General features: G+C 33.5%; 1 protein-coding gene and 1 long non-coding RNA gene across 2 annotated transcripts; both read right to left on the bottom strand.

Annotated features, from left to right (window-relative positions):
• Nucleotides 1-4,311: 4,311 nt before the first annotated feature.
• Nucleotides 4,312-21,529, bottom strand: LOC149487299 (putative methyltransferase-like protein 25). The gene is made up of 8 exons (XM_089697656.1): nt 21,362-21,529; nt 20,709-20,933; nt 20,039-20,211; nt 18,813-19,001; nt 7,729-7,903; nt 6,272-6,469; nt 5,458-5,567; nt 4,312-4,707 (listed from the first exon to the last, which is right to left on the bottom strand). Exons 1-8 carry the CDS (start codon nt 21,390-21,392, stop codon nt 4,345-4,347), a joined length of 1,464 nt encoding a protein of 487 aa, XP_089553782.1. The 5' UTR covers nt 21,393-21,529; the 3' UTR covers nt 4,312-4,344.
• LOC149487300 (uncharacterized) lies at nt 12,471-13,989 on the bottom strand. The gene is made up of 2 exons (XR_016315901.1): nt 13,220-13,989; nt 12,471-13,145 (listed from the first exon to the last, which is right to left on the bottom strand). It is a non-coding gene; the product is annotated as an uncharacterized LOC149487300 (long non-coding RNA).
• Nucleotides 21,530-22,152: the final 623 nt, after the last annotated feature.

The following is a 22,152-nucleotide window of genomic DNA, read 5'->3' as shown; positions in this document are numbered from 1 at the left end:
ACGCTCGAGTAAATCCACATTTAGCATCCTGGGCTCCCCTACTATAAATAATATACCGGCCGAATTGATAACCTCCTCCTTTTTTTGAAGTCGGTTAACATTTTTAGCTTAGATCAGTGAAATATTTACTAAGCTATTTTATTTTTGAAGTGAAAACTTCTTTAGCGGCGTTGGGTATAAAATCTTAAACTCGCGTCAGGACACGTGGCGATCGAAAAAGCGTAAGACGGACTTTTTTTTTAGCCCTTATATTCCATGCGTAAGACGGATACCATTCCAAAATATCAAACATGCTGAACGTTAAAATAATCAAGTTTTCACTTCTGCCGGCACTCTCGGAGTGCAACCCGTCTTTTTATTAGTCTAGGTAATAACTATAACGATATAGTTATTACCTACCTAGTTAGTAGGTATTTTGGTACCTCTAAAGTTGGAACTTGATACCTATTTATTTCAGTTTTTCGATCTCCACTCTTCTGATGTTAAGTAAATAAAGGTAAGACAGGTTTGATTACATTTAAAATAAACGAAGATTAACCTATTTAACAAATAGTCAAAGCAGATGTGTAACAAATATATCTCATTAAATATTAGCGTGAGTCTAAACAATCGTAATAGGCAATTATCTGAGCTTTAAGGATTAATTACAGCATCTAATGAGACACTCGCCTACGTCACAGGGTGAGAAAAAAGTCAATAGGTGGGGTCCACAGAGCGAGCAGCCTCGCGAAGCAATTGCTGCGCGAGCTTGTCTTTTTTTCAGTCGGGACACGTCCACACTGACCCAGCGGCTTCATGCAGCCATGTTATAAGTAAAAAGGTATAATTAGGTGACCAATACAATATTCGATAATAAAAAACACCTACATGAATACGCGATTAGACGTCAAAGATGACATGATTCAACTATCTTGAGATATATAGACAACTGAAATGAATTGCGTGTGATTGCGGTTAATTATTTACCACATTGATGTTGTAGCTATGAGGCTTCTTTATTGTGTCACAGGTCACTCCCGGAGCGCTAATAACCTATCTATAACTTTTAACTTATAATGTCATTGTTCGCGAGGCTGCTCGCTCTATGGACATCCGCCTTGTGCTTATCTGATGACCTTATTATGCGTCATTGATATAGCCACGTCACTATTACGAAGTATTATGGGGTAATTTATGACGTATGTGGTTGTAGGAAGCTTTTGGTTCATACGTAGGATATAAAAATTAGCTAGTTATATACATAGAGAGAAGGATTAGTGGCATAATACGGATAATGGAAATTGATGTCACGACAATTTTCTCCAAATATTTAATAGGGTTTCTTTGTTCGGTTTCATTCTATTTTTTTATACTTAAATTTGTCGCAAATAAATTATCAAACTTAATTTTATAAACGCAAAACTACCTATCGTAATCGTTTGCTTATATTGTAGACCCGTTTAACGGATTCGGATTAATTTTAAATTTTAATATATTAAATGAAGCCTTAAAAACATTTAAGTACTTTTTAATGTTATAGACATTATAGTTTGAAAAGTAAGGGAAGGTAATCGTGGGTAGAAAGCTAATAATAAGTAGAGTCCTTCTATGTATATAAACATATATCATCTGAACTTAGTTTTGCCTTGCTCTTATTTTTGCAAAAAAATACATAAACAATATCAAGTCAACAACTATTAGATTTAATAGGGATCAGTGAGGTTTATTGTTTTATTGGTGTCAAATTGCTTACAAGATTGCTCCTTTCGATGGTTTAGGCAAACTTAATATCTTTCTCTTTGGTGAATATTTAAAGGCCTCGCTCCATAAATAATAATTTGTACAGACAGGTATGTAGATATTTTTGTGCTGTATCCGTTTCTCGTAACAATCTCCAATTTCAATTTCTTTTCTTTAGCAGGACAAGAAACCTTTGTAATACAAAATAGTAGATAGGTAGGTATGAAGCGAAAATTGATAATTTCCCTTTAATTTCCAAAAACAAAAAAATAAGTGAGAGTGAAGGGAGCTAGCTGACACAGAATTCTTAAAATTTAAGTTACGAATGTAGGTAATCTAAATCCTTGTTTTTTGTAGTGTCGGTTAACTAGAAAATAGACACAGTTGTCTCTATCAGCATCATAAAAGAAAATGGCAAAGTAGGTACAAGGATTTAATTTAGATATATAAGCTTAGGTACGTATTTCTTTTAAAATATTAGATTCACATCGCGATAAAGAAATGGAATTTTCTCCACGTTAAAGCGTACCTATATATATCTATCCATTTTGATATGGTTCATTTATGGCTGTTTTCGTCTAAGTGCTTTTCGTATATTATTTTTATTCCTCAAAGTTGTTGGTAAGTATACCTAATATAAACATGTATTATTGCTTAAAAATTAAACGTGTCGTTTCAGGTAGAGTTATGTTTTCGTTTTTGTTCAAATTTTTTTACGTGTGATTTTTATAAGTAATACAAAGATACCTATATTTATATTTAACTATGTGTAGATATGTATTAATAATTGTATGTATTAATAATTCCTACACAATAGTGAGGACAATCCAAAAGTCGTTTATAAAATTAGTTTTAGACTTTTAGTAGGTAAGTGCGGTGTTATTTAATCCTATTTATGATTCAGAATTAAAATAACTAGAGCAAACTTACTAGGTACTTAAGTATTTAGTTATATGATATCAAAACTTGAATGTGATTGCAAGTTATCAAAGCAAGTTTCGTCAATGGAAGAGTGAAGACGCAACAAACAAAGCCCTCAGAGAAACTGTAACCTAAGCATTTTGCTATCGGAATTTCCCTTGAAATTACATCTTTCAAATGAGCACCAAGAATGTCCTTTGAAATGCGATAAACAAGAAATAAAACGGAATACTAAAGGAATAAAATAACATTTCTGAATAAAAGCATTACAAGATTGAGATGTGGCGTTTTAAAAATATCCAATTTGCGTTCATTTTATGCGAATGTCGTTTACTTTTCAGTGAGATGTGATGTCTGGTTTTATATTACCCACATAAATTAACCTAATTTTCAACATTTCCTCAAACATTATATTATTATTCATATAAAACATAATATTATACGAGTATTAAATTGTTACCTATAGGCTTCTTATAGGAGTCTTAATAGGAGTGATTGTTGAATTTGATATTTTTGGTTTTAACTTTTATGGCATTCAAATGCTGTGCAAAATTTTCTATTCTTTATAAATTAATTATAGGAGTGATTGTATTTTGGTCATTGTGAACATTTTTTAAGTAAAACTTCTTTAGCGTTGAGAGTAAAATTTCAACGTCGCGTCAAGGTGACGATTTTTTTAACTTTGAATCTTGCCAAAGAAGTTTCACTTCTGACACGCGTGTAGGGCATATAAGAAAGAATTCTTATAATATAGAGAATAGGTAGGTACCTACTTAGTTTGCTGTTGCATCAAATTTAATAAAATATATATAAGTACTCGTTTTATTTATAGAACAGAAATTATATACCTATGGACAGCTCAACACATCTAAAAACAACTTTTCATTGCATTTTTTTATTTCCATACACATGCTAATGTAACCATTTCATAGACTAGAGGGGGTACAAACATGCTAGTTGAAGTTAAAACGCAGTGGGATTTCATTGTAATCAAAACTTTGTCCCGTCGTTCAATTATTTTTGTGGGCTCTCTGAATTCGTAAACTAATCATTTTATTCTGTGAATGTGATTTTTTGCACGTTCTAGTTATCATATGAGATCTATTTTTTCATGTTGACGTAGTTGTGGAACAATCGGTATAGAAGAAAGATGATTATTTTCTGTAGTTTAGACAATAATAGATAGGTAGTTGATTGTTTGCGAGTTTAATTTCGAAGTGATTTCTTATAAAAGCATATAATATGTGGATCGGTAGATTTTATTACCTATAGAACTAGACTTCTGCCCGCGGCTTCGCCCGCGTTTTCAAAGGAAAACCCGCATAGTTCCCGTTCCCGTGAGATTTCCGGGATAAAACCTATCCTATGTGTTAATACAAGTTACCTTCTATATGTGTGCTCAATTTTATTGTAATCGGTTCAGTAGAATTTGCGTGAAAGAGTAACAAACACACACACACACACACATCCTCACAAGCTTTCGCATTTATAATATTAGTAGGATTAATTATTAATAAATATTAATATAGTAGGAAGGATTGCTTCTCATCCCTGCTTTGCCGGGGAGTTTTTCTTGTTGATAGTGTTAAATTTTAAGTTGTCCTTAATATTAACGTTTTATACTGTTATAATTTTTGTGTTAATTGAACATAAAAAGAAAACAAATTCTTGATAATAAAATAACTTTATTTTCCATAAAATATATCATTTAATTGCAACAATACTGTGACACCTTGGCGACAATACCGGATCGAATATCTTCACTATAAACGCATTATTATTCCCATTTTCATACAAAAACAACAATCTATCCAACAAAATAACACTTTCAACAACTTGAGCTAAACACAGTCTCATCATGTAAAACAAAACAATTTTTTTCCACTGGCAATCCATGTTTTCATCTGTCAAATTGACAGTTTCACTTTGACAGGTGTCAAAAAGACCAGTTTGTAATATTTTGTCCGCCATTTTGCAATAGTCCTTGAAATTTGTACATTTCGCTGAGAGTCCTTTCAGTTTCTTTTCCGATAGAGATGCTTGTGGTAAATGCTTCTTTATTATAGTCTGCAAAAAATATTCTTATTTAAAATGACTGAAGATTTCAAAATTCGATTAATTGACAATATAATAAGGCTTGATTTGATCAGATGATATCTATACTAATATTATAAAAAGGAAAGGTTTGTTTGTTTGTATGTATGTATGTATGTATGTATGGTTTTCACGCATAAACTACTGGACCGATTTTGATGAAATTTGGCACAGATAATCTTTAGACCCTGAGAAAGAACATGGGCTACCTTTTATTGCGAAATATGTACCACGGGCTAAGCCGGGGCGGACCGCTAGTTTAAAACAAATTCAGTATTTTCTATAAAATATAATAGGTGTGGTAACTATGATGTTCTGAAGGTAGTAAAAAAATAATTTTCAATAAAACAGTTGTCAAATAGACTTGGTGTTTTCAATATCTACATATTCCTTGTTCATTACAATTTATAGGTGTCAGACTAAATATCGACATACCTTCTATACAGTTTCTCGATTACCTACATTTTTGACCTAATTCGAAAGATGATAGCATCTTTTAACTGATCTTTTGATAACTAAATATATTTTCCCACTTATCTCAATATCTTCGTATTAATAAATATCTTTGGTCTTACCACAAAACAATTTAAACACAGTCTAACTTTAAACCAGGGATCTGTCACTTTAATAGTTCTTTATATGACAAAAGCAGATTAAAGAGAACCCTCGCTTAAAGTTAAACCCTGTCTAAAGTTTTTTGTGGTAAGACAGCTTATTTCTTACTTGTAGCACAGCTCTATACAACAGACTTATATCGGGAAGAGATTTTTGCGCCACAAATCTGTGTATGGACTGTGAAGCGAGCATACGTGCGTTCCGTCCGATGTTGAAACCTGAATGAGAATAGCGGTTAGGCGTGAGTCGATTTTAGAATAAAATTATACCCACATAATTTCTGAGAAAATTAAAACAAAACAGCAGTTTGAAAAATGTAAGTCATCTTGCATAGCTATAAATAGAGTTAAATATTTAAGAGTTAAGACAATTATTAATACTTTGACTTTCGTACAATAAAAAGTATAATTATATTATATTGTATACTTTACTTCGTTATTTAAATAAAATTAATGATAACTGATTGTTTTTAATCACTAGCGGTCCGCCCCGGCTTCGCCCGTGGTACATAATTCGCAATAAAAGGTAGCCTATGTTCTTTCTCAGGGTCTAAAGATTGTCTGTGCCAAATTTCATCAAAATCGGTTGAGAATTTTAAGTGGGAAAGCGTAACAGACAGACAGACAGACATACTTTCGCATATATAATATTATTATATTATACTAGCGGTCCGCCCCGTCTTCGCCCGTGGTATATATTTCGCAATAAAAGATAGGCTATGTTCTTTCTCAGGGTCTAAAGATTATCTGTGCCAAATTTCATCAAAATCGGTTGAGAGGTTTAAGCGGGAAAGCGTAACAGACAGACAGAGTTACTTTCGCATTTATAATATTAGTAGGGATAACTACTAGGAGGCTGCGTCTTCAATCAAAATTTTATACAAAATCGATCATCAAAAATCACTATAAAATTAACAACAAACCTCTCAAATACTCCGACATAGGGAAGCCATAACCATCCATATGGCCACCATACTCCCGGAACACATCGACCATACAAACATCCACAGCTTCGTTCAAGAGATGGTAACAACACGGCACATTGAATACTGCGCCTATGTTTGGACTTTTTGTAAATATACGTAAGCTATCTGGACCTAGGTTTCCGCAAGTGTGGAGACCTAAAAAAATAAGTCTAATTATAGCATTTTTAGAATGTAAAGACAAAAAAATTATAATTGTACATAAGTGAAGTCCCATGTCCCTAACTGGGGTAAGGGGCAGATGCATTATACATCTGTTTCATTGATCGATTTTCTTTAGGGACAAGTAGGTGATCAGCCTTCTGTGTCCTGCCAAACCGAGACCTTTTTTTTTCTTCGTCTCCACCGGGAATCGAACCCAGGACCCTTTGGTCCTACGATCACGCGTTTACCACTGTACCAAGGAGGCAGTCAACATGTACATGGTACCTACAATCAATTTTACCTCTGAATGGATATTTGAAAGTAATGTATGTTGAAATTGATATTTATTATTTTATGGCATTTATATGCTTTATAAATATAAATTTATAAAGTATAGAAAAAATTCGGGGCATCCGCCCCGGAATGGCGCGAAAGGATGCGGGTTCGAGTCCCGCCTCGTGATCGAATTTTTTCTATTCTTTATAAATTTACAGTAATGTATGTTTTATATTCAATCAGACATGAGAGGACAAAACTATCGACAAAATATTCATATCGTCATCGAGAAAATTTTTATGGGAATTTGGAAAGCGTAAAAGTGTTTACGATTGCGTAAAAGGTAATAATTAATGGCGTAAAAATTTTCTTAGTGACGATTCGAATAATGTTAATTTTATTTATATATTTATCATTTTCATTTGTAACTAACCTCTCAAATACTCCGAATTGTGCGTATGTACAATTTTAACATAAAGGCAATCTTCAAAAAATATATATCTAGTTATGTTTTACAATAATATATCCTTAATATACCTAATAATATACCTTTCCTCTTTATAATATTAGTATAGTTATAGCTGTATCTATACTAATATTATAAAGAGGAAAGGTTTGTAATTATGTATGTTTATGTCTATTTCTGTGTAGTTTTAAAAAACACGAACCTAACCTAATCCACCCCCTTATCCAAACCAAAAATTTCTGATTACGAATTATCGGTATAGTAACTACAAAATGCCGACCGTTTGTAAACGGCCAGATTATATACTATTTGCCTACGACATATCGTATGTATGGTTTTCACGCATAAACTACTGGACCGATTTCAAAAATTCTTTCACCATTAGAAAGCTGCATCATCACTGAGCAACATAGGCTATAAAACATGTAGGTACCACGGACGAAGCCGGGGCGGACCGCTAGTTCTTGATAAACAAATTGTAGCGTTAAAAACTTAAAATAATATTACATACCAGTTAATAAAACATTTACATTATCGCAGTCAAACTCCTCTTTGACTGTTTGTATAAAATCAGTATCCTTAGTTATAAAAGCTTTAGCAAATCTATGACAGTCTGTTTTTATATTCCCCGAAATTATTTCTTCTGTACCATTGTTCATCTTTTTAGCTATGGCCTTCCATTGTTTCTAAAACGAAAAAAAAACACACTTACTTTAAAATAAACTAATGAAGTTTAAGGTCCTTGGAGAGAGGAACCGGATCTGGTTTTCTAAAAGTAACCTTAAGGGGTCTGGCATAACCATCTCTGAGTTTTTGACAAAACCCAGACATGATACATTCATGGCAGCCCGTCAACGGTTTGGAATTGCTAACTGCTGGACCAAGGATGGAATCATTTTCATTACTAGTCAAGGAAAGCGGCATAAAATCTCTTCTCAAACGGAACTTGAAGCAATCCCTGGTCCCGTATCTGATTCTGCTCCTGCAGGACCTGCTCGTGGTGCACAGACGGATAATGCGAAGGATTCCACGGCCCCAAATCTTCGTACACGCCGAGTCCAAAGAAAGTAATCTTGTTTATTCTCCTTTTATTTTCATTTTGTAACATTATTAGTATCAAACATAATTTGTTAATATTTGATAACAATTTGTTAAATAGTTGCTTGTCAGTAATATTTATTTAGTCACTTATATAAGTACTTGTCACTTGTAATAATATAACTTATTATATTATTCTCTTTTATATCTTCTATTTTACTATATATATTGCTTTTATTTTAATGCTGGTAGTTAAATATTAATTTCACCATCACCCTACATAGAATATTTTTGTTTACATCTCAGAACAAAGAATCCTATGGAACTGCCGTAATTGTTCAATTTGACGCGGAAATAATAATGATATACCCATCTCTTTCTCACAACAGTGGTTTTACCTTAGAAAAAGCATCTACACTCTTTTTATTAGCGCCCTCTTCATTGGCATCGATATCCTTTGCTGCCACGGACGCCATCTTAGTATACGGTTTTGTTTACATGTGAGAAGATGTCATTGTGAAATTTTTATGATTTTCCAGTGTTTTTCGACCATAATCGTGTGTAATAAGTATAATTGAAAATAATAATAGGTACCATGAAGTGTTCTATAGTAGGTTGTGGCTTATGCCAAAGCAAAAACAGGCCAATCTAACCTTTCAACGGTAAGTGGCTAACATTTTGTTAAATTGTTGCTCATATTAAAGTGTATTTATTATCAAGTGTATAGAAATCTTTTAATCATTTTACATTTAATCATCTTAGTTATTATGAGCTGTAGAAACCCGCAATATTCTCCTTATTTCATTTGCATCGAAAACATAAACATGAGTGCTAGTGTCGAACATCATCGCATAAACACCTTATCGATAAATTATTAATTTGTTTATTAATTACGTGCGAAGTTATATATTGTTGTATATTTTCTCGTTTTAGTTTACCAAGTAACGAATCCCGGCGAAAGGCATGGTTGGAAAAGATTGGCATAGAAAATATCCGGCCAGGAACTAAAAACATTAATGTGTGCTCATTGCACTTTGAAGAGAGCGCATTTAATAAGACTTTAAACATTGTTTGATTGAGAGATGATGCTATCCCAACAGTATTTGCAAAGGTAAATAATTCATCAATCTTTTTATTAAACAACAACTTTGATTGTGTATGCACAAAAAGACCTCAAAACTACTGGTCCAATTTTTTTAATTCTTTCGTTGTTGGAAAGCTACACTTTCCATAAGTATATAATACACTATAGTACGACATAAAAGAGATGAAATTAATTATTTTGGAACTAATTCGTTTTTCATTACCTGGCAACCCTGAATTGCCAATGTAGCTGTCAAGTTGAATAAAAATTTGATGTTTTTTCGTGAAGTGGAGAATTATTGAGATAAAATTGTTATTTAGAACAAGAAATTTAAATAAAAAAGGAGATATCATGAAAAAGGTTAAACGTAGCGGTGTCCGTGATGTCGTGTATAAAGTTTTTATTCGGTGTTTGTCCGAATTTCAAGCTGGAAAGTTATTGACTGATTTGGAAAACGTTTACAAACGTACAGCAGAATATACCGGTGAGATTCCATTTATTTTTGTTCATTACTACGTAAAATAGAATATTCCATTAGTGACGAGTGTTAAATGTATGTATGTATGGCGATTATTACGTTTTCGCAATTTAATTTGAGGTTATTTGTATGTAAACAAAAACTTGTTTTTATAGTGCGACCAGCACAATTTGAGTCAAGAAGTTATATCCAATCCAACCAGCCTCAAATAAAGTACCTAGTTTAGATTTTACTACATAGTATAGTGATAATTGTTTTCATACAGCTATCTATTAATCAATCAAACCATAAGAAAAAAAATCATATTTTAGATTTAGCTTACTAACTACTTACTAGTGTAGCGCAGGGACGCTGGCCTCCTACATTAAAAAAAAATTAATAAAATAAAGGAAGTTTTAGTTTTAAGCTACTATAAAAATATGTTAAATGTACTATTTGATTTTATTCATCTTAATTCGTTTGTTATAGGGGTTTCTGAAAGCACAGTACGCAGGAAAGTAGAGGAAGGGAGTAGAAATGAAGGCAAATTTTCAACGCCAGCCAAACATAGGAGAGGTACTTCGAAACAGAGTGATGATCAGTCCTTTGAAGGAGTAGAATATTTAGATTTTGATGAATTATATTAAAGTACAAAATTTATCTACAAAAAAAAATAAAAATATGTTGTTTTCAAATCGCCTTGTTTTTTTTCTACCCGACGGACCCAGAAAGAGGGTAATGTGTTTGAGCTGCATGTATGCTTGTTTGTTTTATGTTTGATTCTATGTGCGCCTCTGCAGTCTAAACACTTGACCGATTTTTATAAAATAACTAATTCCAAATACATTTAAGTAAAATTTGACCTAGGTAGGTCAATTAAAATACTAATGTATTTTTGTCTTAAATTTACACTATTGCTACAATGAAACAATTATAACGGTTTAAATCGCGGTATTTATTTTAGATTATATTATATAGATTTTTAGATTTTTATTCTATAGTATCAAGATCGCTTGCGTCGCAGTATCAGTGTTGCTATATGAGCGACGGTGGCGCCCTCATTTATTTTCATCTCTTTTGTGTCGCACTGTATGTTTGTTCAATAAATTATTTTAATAAAAAAAATACTAAAAGTTTTACAATTTACCAAACATTGAGTCCATGTTTCTGTAGCAATCTATTTATTATTACTTGGGACCATATCTAATGTAACATTTTTATCTCTTTCAGGCAGACCATCCATCTCAATTTGCTTTAATTGACATATCAAATACTACTGATCAACCATCATGCTCAGGTTATCCACATCCACAAGATGCCAAGGATCTTGAATTGGTAAGAGCAGTTCTTGAATAAAACCTATATGAAATAATTCTTGTTTAAAAAAAAGGGAACTTCAATACGTAACTTTTTCATAGTCTTAGTCATACATGCTGAGATTCATGTGTATAATTATGAGAACTGTTATCAATAATTAAAATTTACTTAATGTTTTAGGCTTCAGCACTCGAATAATTAAAAAAATAGGAGAAAAAGTGGAGAAACAGAAAAAGAAAATTAAATGTTTAAATGAAGTGGTCCGTCAACAAATTTCCACACTGTATATGGCCAAGCTCATTTGCAGCATCTGTGACTACTGTCGCATGTACCTAAACATATATAGTAACCACTATAACTTAAATAAATTATTTTATGAAAAAATTGTGTTTGTTATTTAACTATACTTGCCCTTGACATCTGCTTGAGTCACTCACATGTATTTTAGCCAGCGGCTCTGCTCTTTTTTATTTTCGGACATGCGAACGAAGTCGCGGGTAAAGAATGCTCTTATGATCGAATGGGTTGCTTGGAAGAAAATGCTTGGAGCAATAAAGCCGCCTTTTGACTAAATATGTCCTATTAAGACGATACACAAAAAAAAATCTACTGCTTGTCGGGCGGAGTCTAATAGCTCGCTATCGCGAACGCGGGTGTGCGCGAAGTCATTCTTGCAAACTCGCCGCGCTGCCGCTGGCCGACTCGGGACAAACATGTATGGAGTCGTCATACAGTTATAATATTCTTATACATATATTTAATTGTTGATTTATTGGTTTTATTTTCTTGCTTATAAACAAATAATCTTCTTTTTAACAACTACTTAGACATTATTAATAATTATTATTATTTCGTAATGTTTACTTTATTACAAAATAATACAGGTTATAAATAATCTTTAAAATAACAAAAAATATTGTTACTCTGAAAAAATGAAATGGTACTCAATAACGCGGACTACTGAATGGATTTAGATAGAATTTGATGCTGACGTAGATATTACGTCATGCCCAGAAATGAAAGATTATATTTCTGAAAGAAGTTATAAACCCTAATTCTTCTCAGTCAAAGTCAAGAGTGGAAAATATCACTAATACAGTAAAACTGATGCGAAACTTTGGATGGCAATTTGTATATTTTTTTGTTAGTTGTTACTTAATCACGTCAAGACTACATTACCAATTTTGATAAAATATAGCTAATTGCCTGGATTTACACATAGGATACTTTTTATCCGAACTGAACACTTCTGTGGGATAAGACAGGATTCACGATATAATCTAATTCCACGCGGGCAAAGCCGCGGTCGGAATGATATTTTTTTAAATAAAAAAATTGTTTTTAAAAAAACACAAAATATATTGACGCATGTATTTATTTTTTGCACTCTATTATAATTGTAATTATTCATTACAAATAATCAAAATAAAATAGCCAGAACAAAGTTAGGCCCTGGTAGGGTAGGTAGGCAGGTACAGCAATGTGAGACGAACACTGGCTTATTTATACCAATAATAATGTATTATAAACATTAAATTAAGTTTACTTTCTAACAACAAAAATACATAATATTAGCTAATGTGAAAGCGAATCAACCAATCATCCCACAAAAATGAAATGTGCACACAAATATTCATCCAAATCGGTTCATGTCATTAGGAGGAGTGACTGCAGCGCCATCTTCCGGGCCCAATTGTGTTTCCAGATCACCCAGAAACTCAATTTAATATACTTACACAAAATTTTTCGAAATGAAAACTCACATTACTATGTAAATATGAATATAAACCTGTTTTATTACTAAGCAATTTCCCGCACAGGTGTAGTAAGTATAAATGAAATAAATATCAACATCAAATTCTTTATACAACATACTTATCTACCACCTTCTAAGAAATGTAATTCTTGAAATTATTTCGTATTTTTTTTAAATATAATACTACTCCAATGAGCTCCTGTTCCATATTATGTCCGCCATACTTCCACTAAGTTCACCATGATTTTTTATTTCTTTGCACTTTGTTGCTTTTTGCTAAAAATGGAATCATGCGATAAAACCAGTAGAGCTTTGATAACATACATTTTTGACTGAATAAAGGTACTTACGAAGGAGTGGATTCACATTGTGAACAATCAGTGGGTTTATTTTCCTTCTGGATTCCGGATTTCTGAACAGATTATTTATGCTATAAATGAAAAAATCTTACACATTCGTTATGTACTTAAAACAGGGGTACATATCAAACATCGTCTATAATACAATTATCATCAAATTTAAAATAAAACCAACTTACTTCATTAATTTGTTCCGATTGTAAGCATTCTTTTTCCTCCAACCTTTATGTTTCTTCTTCTTATTTTCTTTATTGTCCCCATTTGTCTCATTTTGTCTTATCGTGTTGTCACCCTTTTTTACGATTGCGCGAGCGACACAAGTTCCCCGTGTGACGGCCGTAGCGGGAATGACTCGTGCAGCGATCGGGGTAGGAAGGTACAGGGCGGCTCTCGCTATATTGGCTGGTCGCGCGCTAATTTCAAGTATTTCTTGTTTATTTCAAAACCATCGCATATTTCAAAATTCTAACACGGTAGACGTATAGGTTGTATATTTTATAGTTAATATCCAAAAAGTCGTAACTTTACGTTTGTTATTTTGAAGATGCCAGAGATTAAAAAAAAATAACAATGATAACTTTGTATTTTTTTTCTATCGAGAAAATATCATGGAATCATGTTTCTAAAACGGTAGACGTATTGTGTTACTATTGAACTTTCTTGTCAAGAATTTTCATCACGACAACTTTAATAATATAAAAATTACGAAGGTTTGAAAAGGGCCGTAAATGTTAGAAAAATTAATTCATCACCTTAAGTAAAATTTGTATTTTCTGTTTGTGTGCAATAAAGCTTATAAATAAATAAATAAAGTACCCTATGGATGGCTCCATGGTCAAATAAAACCCGATGTTAAATTTCATCAAAATTGGCTTGTCCGTTTTAGCGTGAAAACGGAATATACATACATACACACTTTCGCATTTATAATATTATAAAACCTATCTTATGTGTTAATTCAAGTTACCATCAATATGTGTGCTAAATTTCATTGTGATCGGTTCAGTAGTATTAACGTGAAAGAGTAACAAACTTACACATCCATCTTCACAAACTTTCGCATTTATAATATTAGTAGGAAGTATGATAGGATAGGATTAGTGAGGATACATAGGTATATAAAAAAACCCTGTCAATCGCGAAAAAAATCGGCTGTTTCATATAAAACTGCAGAACGAAAATATCAAAATGTATTGATTACACACTACAGCTATCCCTAGTAGGTAGGTACAATTGCAAAATGGTTAATCCGAATCACGAATTACCGAGTAACGATTGCCCGATAGAAGTAGTTATCTTTTTTTATTTTGTTGAAAGAAGTACCTCTTACTAGGTAAGCACCTACTGCATACTTATCATTCAAAAAGACAAAATTCTTATTACCTGAATTACCCATTCTTAACTCTATCATCAATCGATACAATATTATCGACTAGACGAACAAGTGAACGTCCCTAGCCCGCCATGTTTGTACCCCGATTTGTTTACTTAGGTATGCAGGAAAAGTACATGCATATGGCAGTTCCATATGATCGTTGTTCAGAGGTTTACATTTACCACTGACAAGTGACAAGCATTACTTCTTTCTTCCAACTGTCATTCTAATTTACTGTCATAGATACAAGTCTTTTTGCACAATGTTAAAAATATATTTCTTTCAGATGCTGGTCTGTACAAACTAACATTATTTTAAATTTAGTATTTAGTATATTTAATTATAAGCCCTATAAAATATTTATTTAGTCTATTTTAAATATATACATATAATTACTTACATTTTTATTCAAAAATATTTATATATTCGTTTGTTTTTTGGTAATGTCGATTGTTGCTGATACATCCAGTGATAGCTTTGTGTCACTTAGCACGGATTCTGACAGTGAAGGTAGTTATTTTAGCACAAGTTTTGTCCCTCTTAATGATGCACTTTCCAATGTATTCTCTGATAGCCCAAAAACTTTCAACGTAGTACATATTAACGCGCAAAGCATCCCGGCTCACTACTCAGACATGCTTACATCGTTCGAGTCAAGTAATATCCACGCAATCCTAATATCTGAATCCTGGTTTAAGCCCTGTTTACCTTCCTCCTCCTATTCTCTCCCAGGCTATCATCTTATTCGCAACGACCGCATTGGTAAAACTGGTGGGGGCGTTGCGATTTATCTTCGATCCCACATTCCCTATTCTGTTATTTCTCAATCACCCCAACCTCCTCCTTCCGATGCTGCAGAACACCTTATCCTAGAAATCATCCTGTCCCATTGCAAAGTTCTCCTTGGCGTTTTCTATAGTCCTTCCTTGTTAATTGATTATTTTTCCTCTTTAGATTCAATATTCGATAAACTTGTTCCTTCATACAATAATTGCATATTTATGGGAGACTTTAATACATGCCTCCTTAAGAAGGATAGCCGTTCTCGTAGATTGTTGTCTATTGTTGACTCGCATAACCTTAGCCTCCTTCCTCTCAACTCCACACATCATGTCCCAAACTGCGTTCCGTCGCTCCTCGACCTTATAGTTATGTCCTGTCCTGATCTGGTGTATCAACACGGACAGCTCCCTGCTGACGCGTTTTCACATCACGATCTCCTGTACCTGTCCTGTAATATCCGTCCTCCTAAAGAAAAACCTAAATTCATCCTTCGTCGAAATTTTAACGCAGTTGATATTGATGCACTCCAACGCGATGTCCGTAACATTGATTGGTCTCCGCTCTTATCTTCCGCTTGTGTAAATGAAAAAGTGTCCTTTTTTAACAACTGTTTATCGAATCTCTATGATGTACACGCTCCACTTCGGCGGATTAAAGTTAAACATTTACCTGCTCCATGGCTTTCTGAAGATTTAAAATGTTTACTCAAAGCTAAAGCTAGAGCCAAGAGCAAGTTTAAGCGGACAAAGACTGACGAGAGTCGTGATAAGTACCACAAGATAAGGAATCGTTGTAATACATGTTGTAGAGACGCACAAAGACGATACTTCCATGCTTCTGTAGAGAGTGGTGACCCTCCCATAATATGGAAATTTCTGAAAACGTTGGGGATTGGTAAGCAGCGTAATATATCTAATAATGCTTCTTTAAATCTTGAACTACTGAATCAGCATTTTTCAAATACCCCATCCGTTCTTAATAACTTAAATAAGCAACTTACATTAAAATCGGTCTCAGAAACACCAGCACCAAACTATCCACCTTTTGTGTTTAAATGTTTTAGCGAAAATGATGTTAGGCGGGGTGTATTATCCATTACATCGAATGCTGTTGGCAGCGATTGTATTGGCCGTAAAATGATTCTACCCATCCTAGATCTCATAATCCCGGTTATAACTCACATCCTTAACCATTCCCTATCCACTAGTACTTTTCCTAAGTCCTGGAAAGACTCCCACCTTATCCCTTTACCTAAGAAAATAAATCCATCTTCCTTTTCCGATTATCGTCCCATTTCTATCCTGCCTTTCCTATCTAAAATCCTTGAGAAGTTAGTGTATGAACAGCTACATAGATTCTTAAACCTACACGATCTTCTTAATCCCTTCCAATCCGGTTTCCGATCCGGTCATAGTACGGCCACTGCACTTGTTAAAATAACCGACGATATTCGTCATGGAATGGATAATAAAAAGCTCACGGTTCTAACATTATTGGACTTCAGCAATGCATTTAACACTGTCGACTTTGATATACTGCTGAGCATATTAAGTTCTATAAATATATCGGCTTCAGTAAATGACTGGTTTTACAGTTACTTACATGGGCGTCGTCAGCGTATACGTATAGACGAGGTTGAGTCGTCATGGTGTGATGTTAGTGCTGGTGTCCCGCAAGGAGGAGTCCTCTCGCCATTGTTATTTTCCATATTTATTAACACTATTTCAAACAAGTTAACGTGCGACTACCACATGTATGCCGACGATCTCCAAATCTATACCCAATCTGCCCTTGATGATTTACCCCAAGCAATCGTTTCAGTCAACAAGGACTTAAGCAACATTGTAACTTGGAGTTCGGATTATGGTCTTCAAGTGAATCCCTTAAAAACACAAGTTATTATTGTTGGCAGTCCTTCTTTGATTGCAAGGGTTAACTGGGTGAATCTTCCTCCTATTTTAGTCAACGGCACACCTATTCCTTATAGTGAGGCTGTAAGGAACCTTGGAGTTTACTTTGACAACACTCTCTCGTGGAGCTTTCATATTAAGGAGGTATGTAGGAAAGTGTATGCAACTGCTGGTTCACTCCGTCGTCTTCAAAATTTTCTTCCCATCCCAACCAAAATTCTGCTAGCACAATCCCTCCTTTTACCCATACTTGACTACGCCGATGTAAGCTATGTCAATATTACCGTAGACCAATTAAATAAGCTCGAACGTCTCCAAAACCTTTGTATCCGCTTCATATTTGGTCTACGGAAATATGACCACGTCTCTGAGTTTCGTTCTCAGCTCAAGTGGCTACCCATTCGATTTCGCCGGGATGCTCACGTGCTGCAACTATTATATCAAGTTTTGTTTAACCCTAAAACACCGAAATATCTCAAGGACAATTTCGTATTCAGAGGAGAGAACGGAGATTCTGTCCGCTCATCGGAAAAGCTCCGATTAATAATGCCAGCGCACCATACAAGCTTTCTGGATAACTCTTTCACTGTTCGTGCAATTAAATTATGGAATGCATTGCCGGATCCAATCAAGAAGGCTCAATCTATAAATACTTTTAAAAATATGGTTCGTGATTTTTATCTTTCTCAATGTCCCTAGTAGTTATGTTTATTATATATATTTATATAGGTATATATATATATTTTTTTTTTTTTTTTTTCTTCTCCTAGGTATGTATCTATTTGTGAACATATGTATATTATTTAAATCTCATTCTTGTGGCTTGTATTTTATGCTGTTATTATTTTATTTATTATTATTACCTATTTATTTTATATTTGTATGTATATATTTATTTGTGCTCTGCCCTATTCCTATCCTTTACTTAATTTCTCTCTGTACAACCGGTTGTCTGGAAGAAATCGCTATTTAGCGATAAGACCGCCGTTTGTTATATTGTATCCTAGGCTAAGTCTCGATTTGTAATTTATCTAGAGCAATAAAGCATAAATAAATAAATAAATAAATAAATAAATAAACTGCACTTTTTAAAAATAGTACATATTTTAAAAAACTTAAAACTTAATCGACTTAAAAACTGTCACCAGTTATTCAAAACAATGACTTGACTACACATTCAACATTCATCATTATTTCTAGATAATTCAACATCAAAAATATTAAAAAGCAATTTCACTTCACATCACATCATTGATGCAAAGAATTCTACACTACAACATGTGTGAAGTCCTATGTCCCCTAGTGGGGTAAGGGGCAGATGATGATCGATTTTCTTTAAGGAAAAGTAGGTGATCAGCCTTCTGTGTCCTACCAGACCGAGACATTTTTTTTTCTTCGTCTCCACCGGGAATCGAACCCAGGAGCCCTCGGTACTACGCTCACGCGTCAACCACTGTACCAAGGAGGCGGTCCGACTACAACATACGAAATCGAAAAAATAACATAATCTACATACTCGTATAATTGACACCCGCGTCTCTGCATTCCTTAATGTTTTCTCATCACAGTCCACAGTGAGGCTGGGTATATTATACCCGAGGGATAATGCGACTAGTAAGTTGCCCTTGCCTCCACCGGCTTCTATACAATGGGTTGTGGAACATGCTTTGTGTAGGGACGCTACATATGGAGACATTGTTTGTACCTGTGTGATTAATTATCATCATCATCATCTATATTCTATATAATAAAATAATAATTAATCGCTAAATGTATGATAGGTTCGAAACTCGAGAACAGCTGAACCGATTTTGATAATTCTTTTTTTTTAATATTACGTGAAATACGAGCATGCTTCTTATGGAGATAAAACGTAAATAACTAAATATGTACCACAGGTGAATCAGAGGCGGATAGTTATAACTAGTTGTGCCCCGCATTGCTCCGCTCCTGTTGGTCTTAGTGTGATGATACATAGCCTTCCTCGATAAATGGGCTATATAACACCGAAAGAATTTTTCAAATCGGACCAGTAGTTCCTGAGATTAGCGCGTTCAAACAAACAAACTTCCGCATTATAATATTATGAGTATAGATAATAACACGTCACCATTCTCAGTCTTATCAATATGAATGGCAGTTGTTATTTCTCTTAGAGAAATCTTATATATAAAAATGAATCGCAAAATGTGTTGGTAAGCGCATAACTCGAGAACGGCTGAACCGATTTCGATAATTCTTTTTTTATTATATTCCTTGAAGTACGAGGATGGTTTTTATGTAGAGAAAACGTCAATATGTACCTCGGGCGAAGCCGGGGCGGACCGCTAGTTTCATATAAAAATGATTGTAATAAATAGTAAATACATGTAGTATGAGTATGTTTCCTGTAATCGTAATGCATGTGTGTGTATGTAGATTTATTTGTGAGAAATTAAACTTAAATTATATTGAGGGTAGTTTTTACAAGATCTAATATTTTAAATTACTTTTATAGTCTCGTAAATTTATTTATTGGATTAGGATTATTGTGTACTTTTTAAGAGTATTAAGTACTAGCTGTGCTGCGCGGTTTCACCCACATTGCTCCACTCATGTTGGTCTTAGCCTATAGGCCTTCCTCGATACATGGGCTATCTAAAACCGAAAGAATTTTTCAAACCGGACCAGAAGCTCCTGAGATTAGCGCATTCAAACAAACAAACTTTTCAGCTTTATAATATTAGTATAGATAATACTCACTTCATAGCTTTTTTTAGTAGTCATAAACTGTGTAATTTTAATTTCTGGTTGAAATTCACCGCCTTTTAATTTTATATAGTCTTTTAGATTCTCAGGTGATATTATGTAATCATTATTTATTATTATGCAATTTGCTCGTGCCTGAGTCACCCATTCGAAAATTTCACAGTTATCTGAAATAAAGTATCACAAATAAACAATATTTTGATAACTCACAATATTGCGATATGATATCATTTTCTAGATTTTATTAATGAAAATCTTAAATTTCCTTCTTTTTGTTAAACGAAAAAGCAATAAGAGACATGTACATTTAGATTTTCAAAATTTGTTACACAAGTATGTAGCTTTATTTTTTATACTTTACTTGATTAAATAAATGTTATTTATCCTATTTGGATTAACTGGATATAAATAATTCATTTAACCCATTGAGCCCCGAACGGCCCGATCGGTCCACCACACAATAGATTTTCTATTGTGTCTGTGATTCCGGGGCCTGAGTTATTACTTCTCTTAAGCTTTTTGTGTAGATAAAAACAAATATTCAATTTTGTGAACGACATGAACCTAAAAATTTCACAATATACTGCCATTGCAGCTTAAAAACATAAATTTGTTGATATTTGATGATATAATATTATGTTGAATAGGTAAATAGGAAACATACCCATATAAATACTATCTGCAGCTCTCCAGAACTTATTCACAGCATCATTCATCTCCATACTATCTAAATACATCCTCAAATTCCTCGGCAGCAAGTCCCAATGAGAATCAGTAAAGAATTCCACCATGTGACAATTAGCGAGGGGTAAAAGTGGTGTCAGATACTTTACAATACTGTCAAGATGTTTTTGTATTTTGTATATTTTGGTGTCCATTTTGGAAGTTTCTGCAATGAAATGTTGAAAGAATAATCTATGTGCATATAAATATTATTATAAATGCAAATGTTGTTTGTTTGTTTGGTACTCCTTCACGCCAACACTGATGAACCAACTTTCATGAAATCTGGCACACACATTGAGGGTAACATGTATTAACACATAGGATAGTTTTTATCCTGAAAAATCCATGGTACTATGCAGGTTTTCCTTTATCTATGTGAGCGAAGCGGCAGGTGAAAAGCTAGTATTTATATATAAATATAATTTCAGTCTATTTGTGTTTTATTGTATTCACAGCACATTTATACATGTATACTAATAAAAACAAACCTGAAGATATTGTTACCGTGAACATGCTAAAATCAGGAATTAGTTACTGATAAATTACAAAAATTATTTTGCAATTGACATAAATAAACTTTAAATAACTTACTGAGTATATTAAAAAGAGATACCAGCTTCATATGGGTTATTAGATGATATTTTTAACAAAGCACAAGTCTTTTTAAACTGAGCTCTTATAGTTTCAGCCATTTTAATTATATCATGTTCCTCCGAATTGGTCTGTGGGAACTCATCTATTAGTTCTTTAACTTTTTTCAGTTGTTTTATAATTTTTTCAGAGTATTTTTCTTCAGATTCCTCATTAACCTTTAAATGATGAGTTACAGTTCCTAGATAGTAACCTTAAATAGATTTACAAAAAATAAGTTCAACATTGGAAATATGAATAAATATAAATTTCATGAAAAACACTATATTTTGTTTTGGTGTGGAGTCTACTCACACAGACTCATCTTATAAGAATTGATTATAAATACTGTAGCGTTATAAACTCAAACTCAAACATTATTTATTCAATTAGACTTCTACTAGAAGCACTTTTGAATCGTCATTACGTCATCTTTTTACATTTACCACCGATTCGGAAAGCAGTATCTATATTTATACTAGCAAAACGGGCGAACTCCTTTTCTTTGCTATAAACCTCACGGAGCCCGAGACCTTTCCAACGAATGCAAAACCGTGGAAATCGGTTGGTGTGTTCTGGAGTTATAGCGTCAGGAAGGAAAACCCGACTTATTTTTAAATAGTACATTACCTAATTCTCTTCCCAATTGGACACCTCTATGATATCCCAAATGAAACCCTTCAGCGTTACCAGATTCTACACCAGCTCGAAAACCTTCCTTGTAACTTTCCTGTTCCTGAGCATCCTCGCTC

Source organism: Colias philodice, chromosome 7 (genome assembly GCF_061535455.1).
Source record: "Colias philodice isolate Cphi_HAF_F1 chromosome 7, ilColPhil1 Martin Lab GWU primary, whole genome shotgun sequence".
Classification (NCBI taxonomy): Eukaryota; Metazoa; Arthropoda; class Insecta; order Lepidoptera; family Pieridae; genus Colias; species Colias philodice.
Note: the sequence above shows the minus strand (reverse complement) of the source record. Positions and strands in the feature narration are given on the sequence as shown.

What these genes read in the sequence shown, in the direction of transcription:
- LOC149487299 (XM_089697656.1), bottom strand. Translation starts at nt 21,392, where the DNA reads ATGAAGCTGGTATCTCTTTTTAATATACTCA. An exon ending in TATGTCGGAGTATTTGAGAG is followed by an intron (nt 5,568 to 6,271) that starts GTTTGTTGTTAA and finishes ATTCTCATTCAG; the next exon opens with GTTTCAACATCGGACGGAAC. An exon ending in TGTATAGAGCTGTGCTACAA is followed by an intron (nt 4,708 to 5,457) that starts GTAAGAAATAAG and finishes TATTTTTTGCAG; the next exon opens with ACTATAATAAAGAAGCATTT.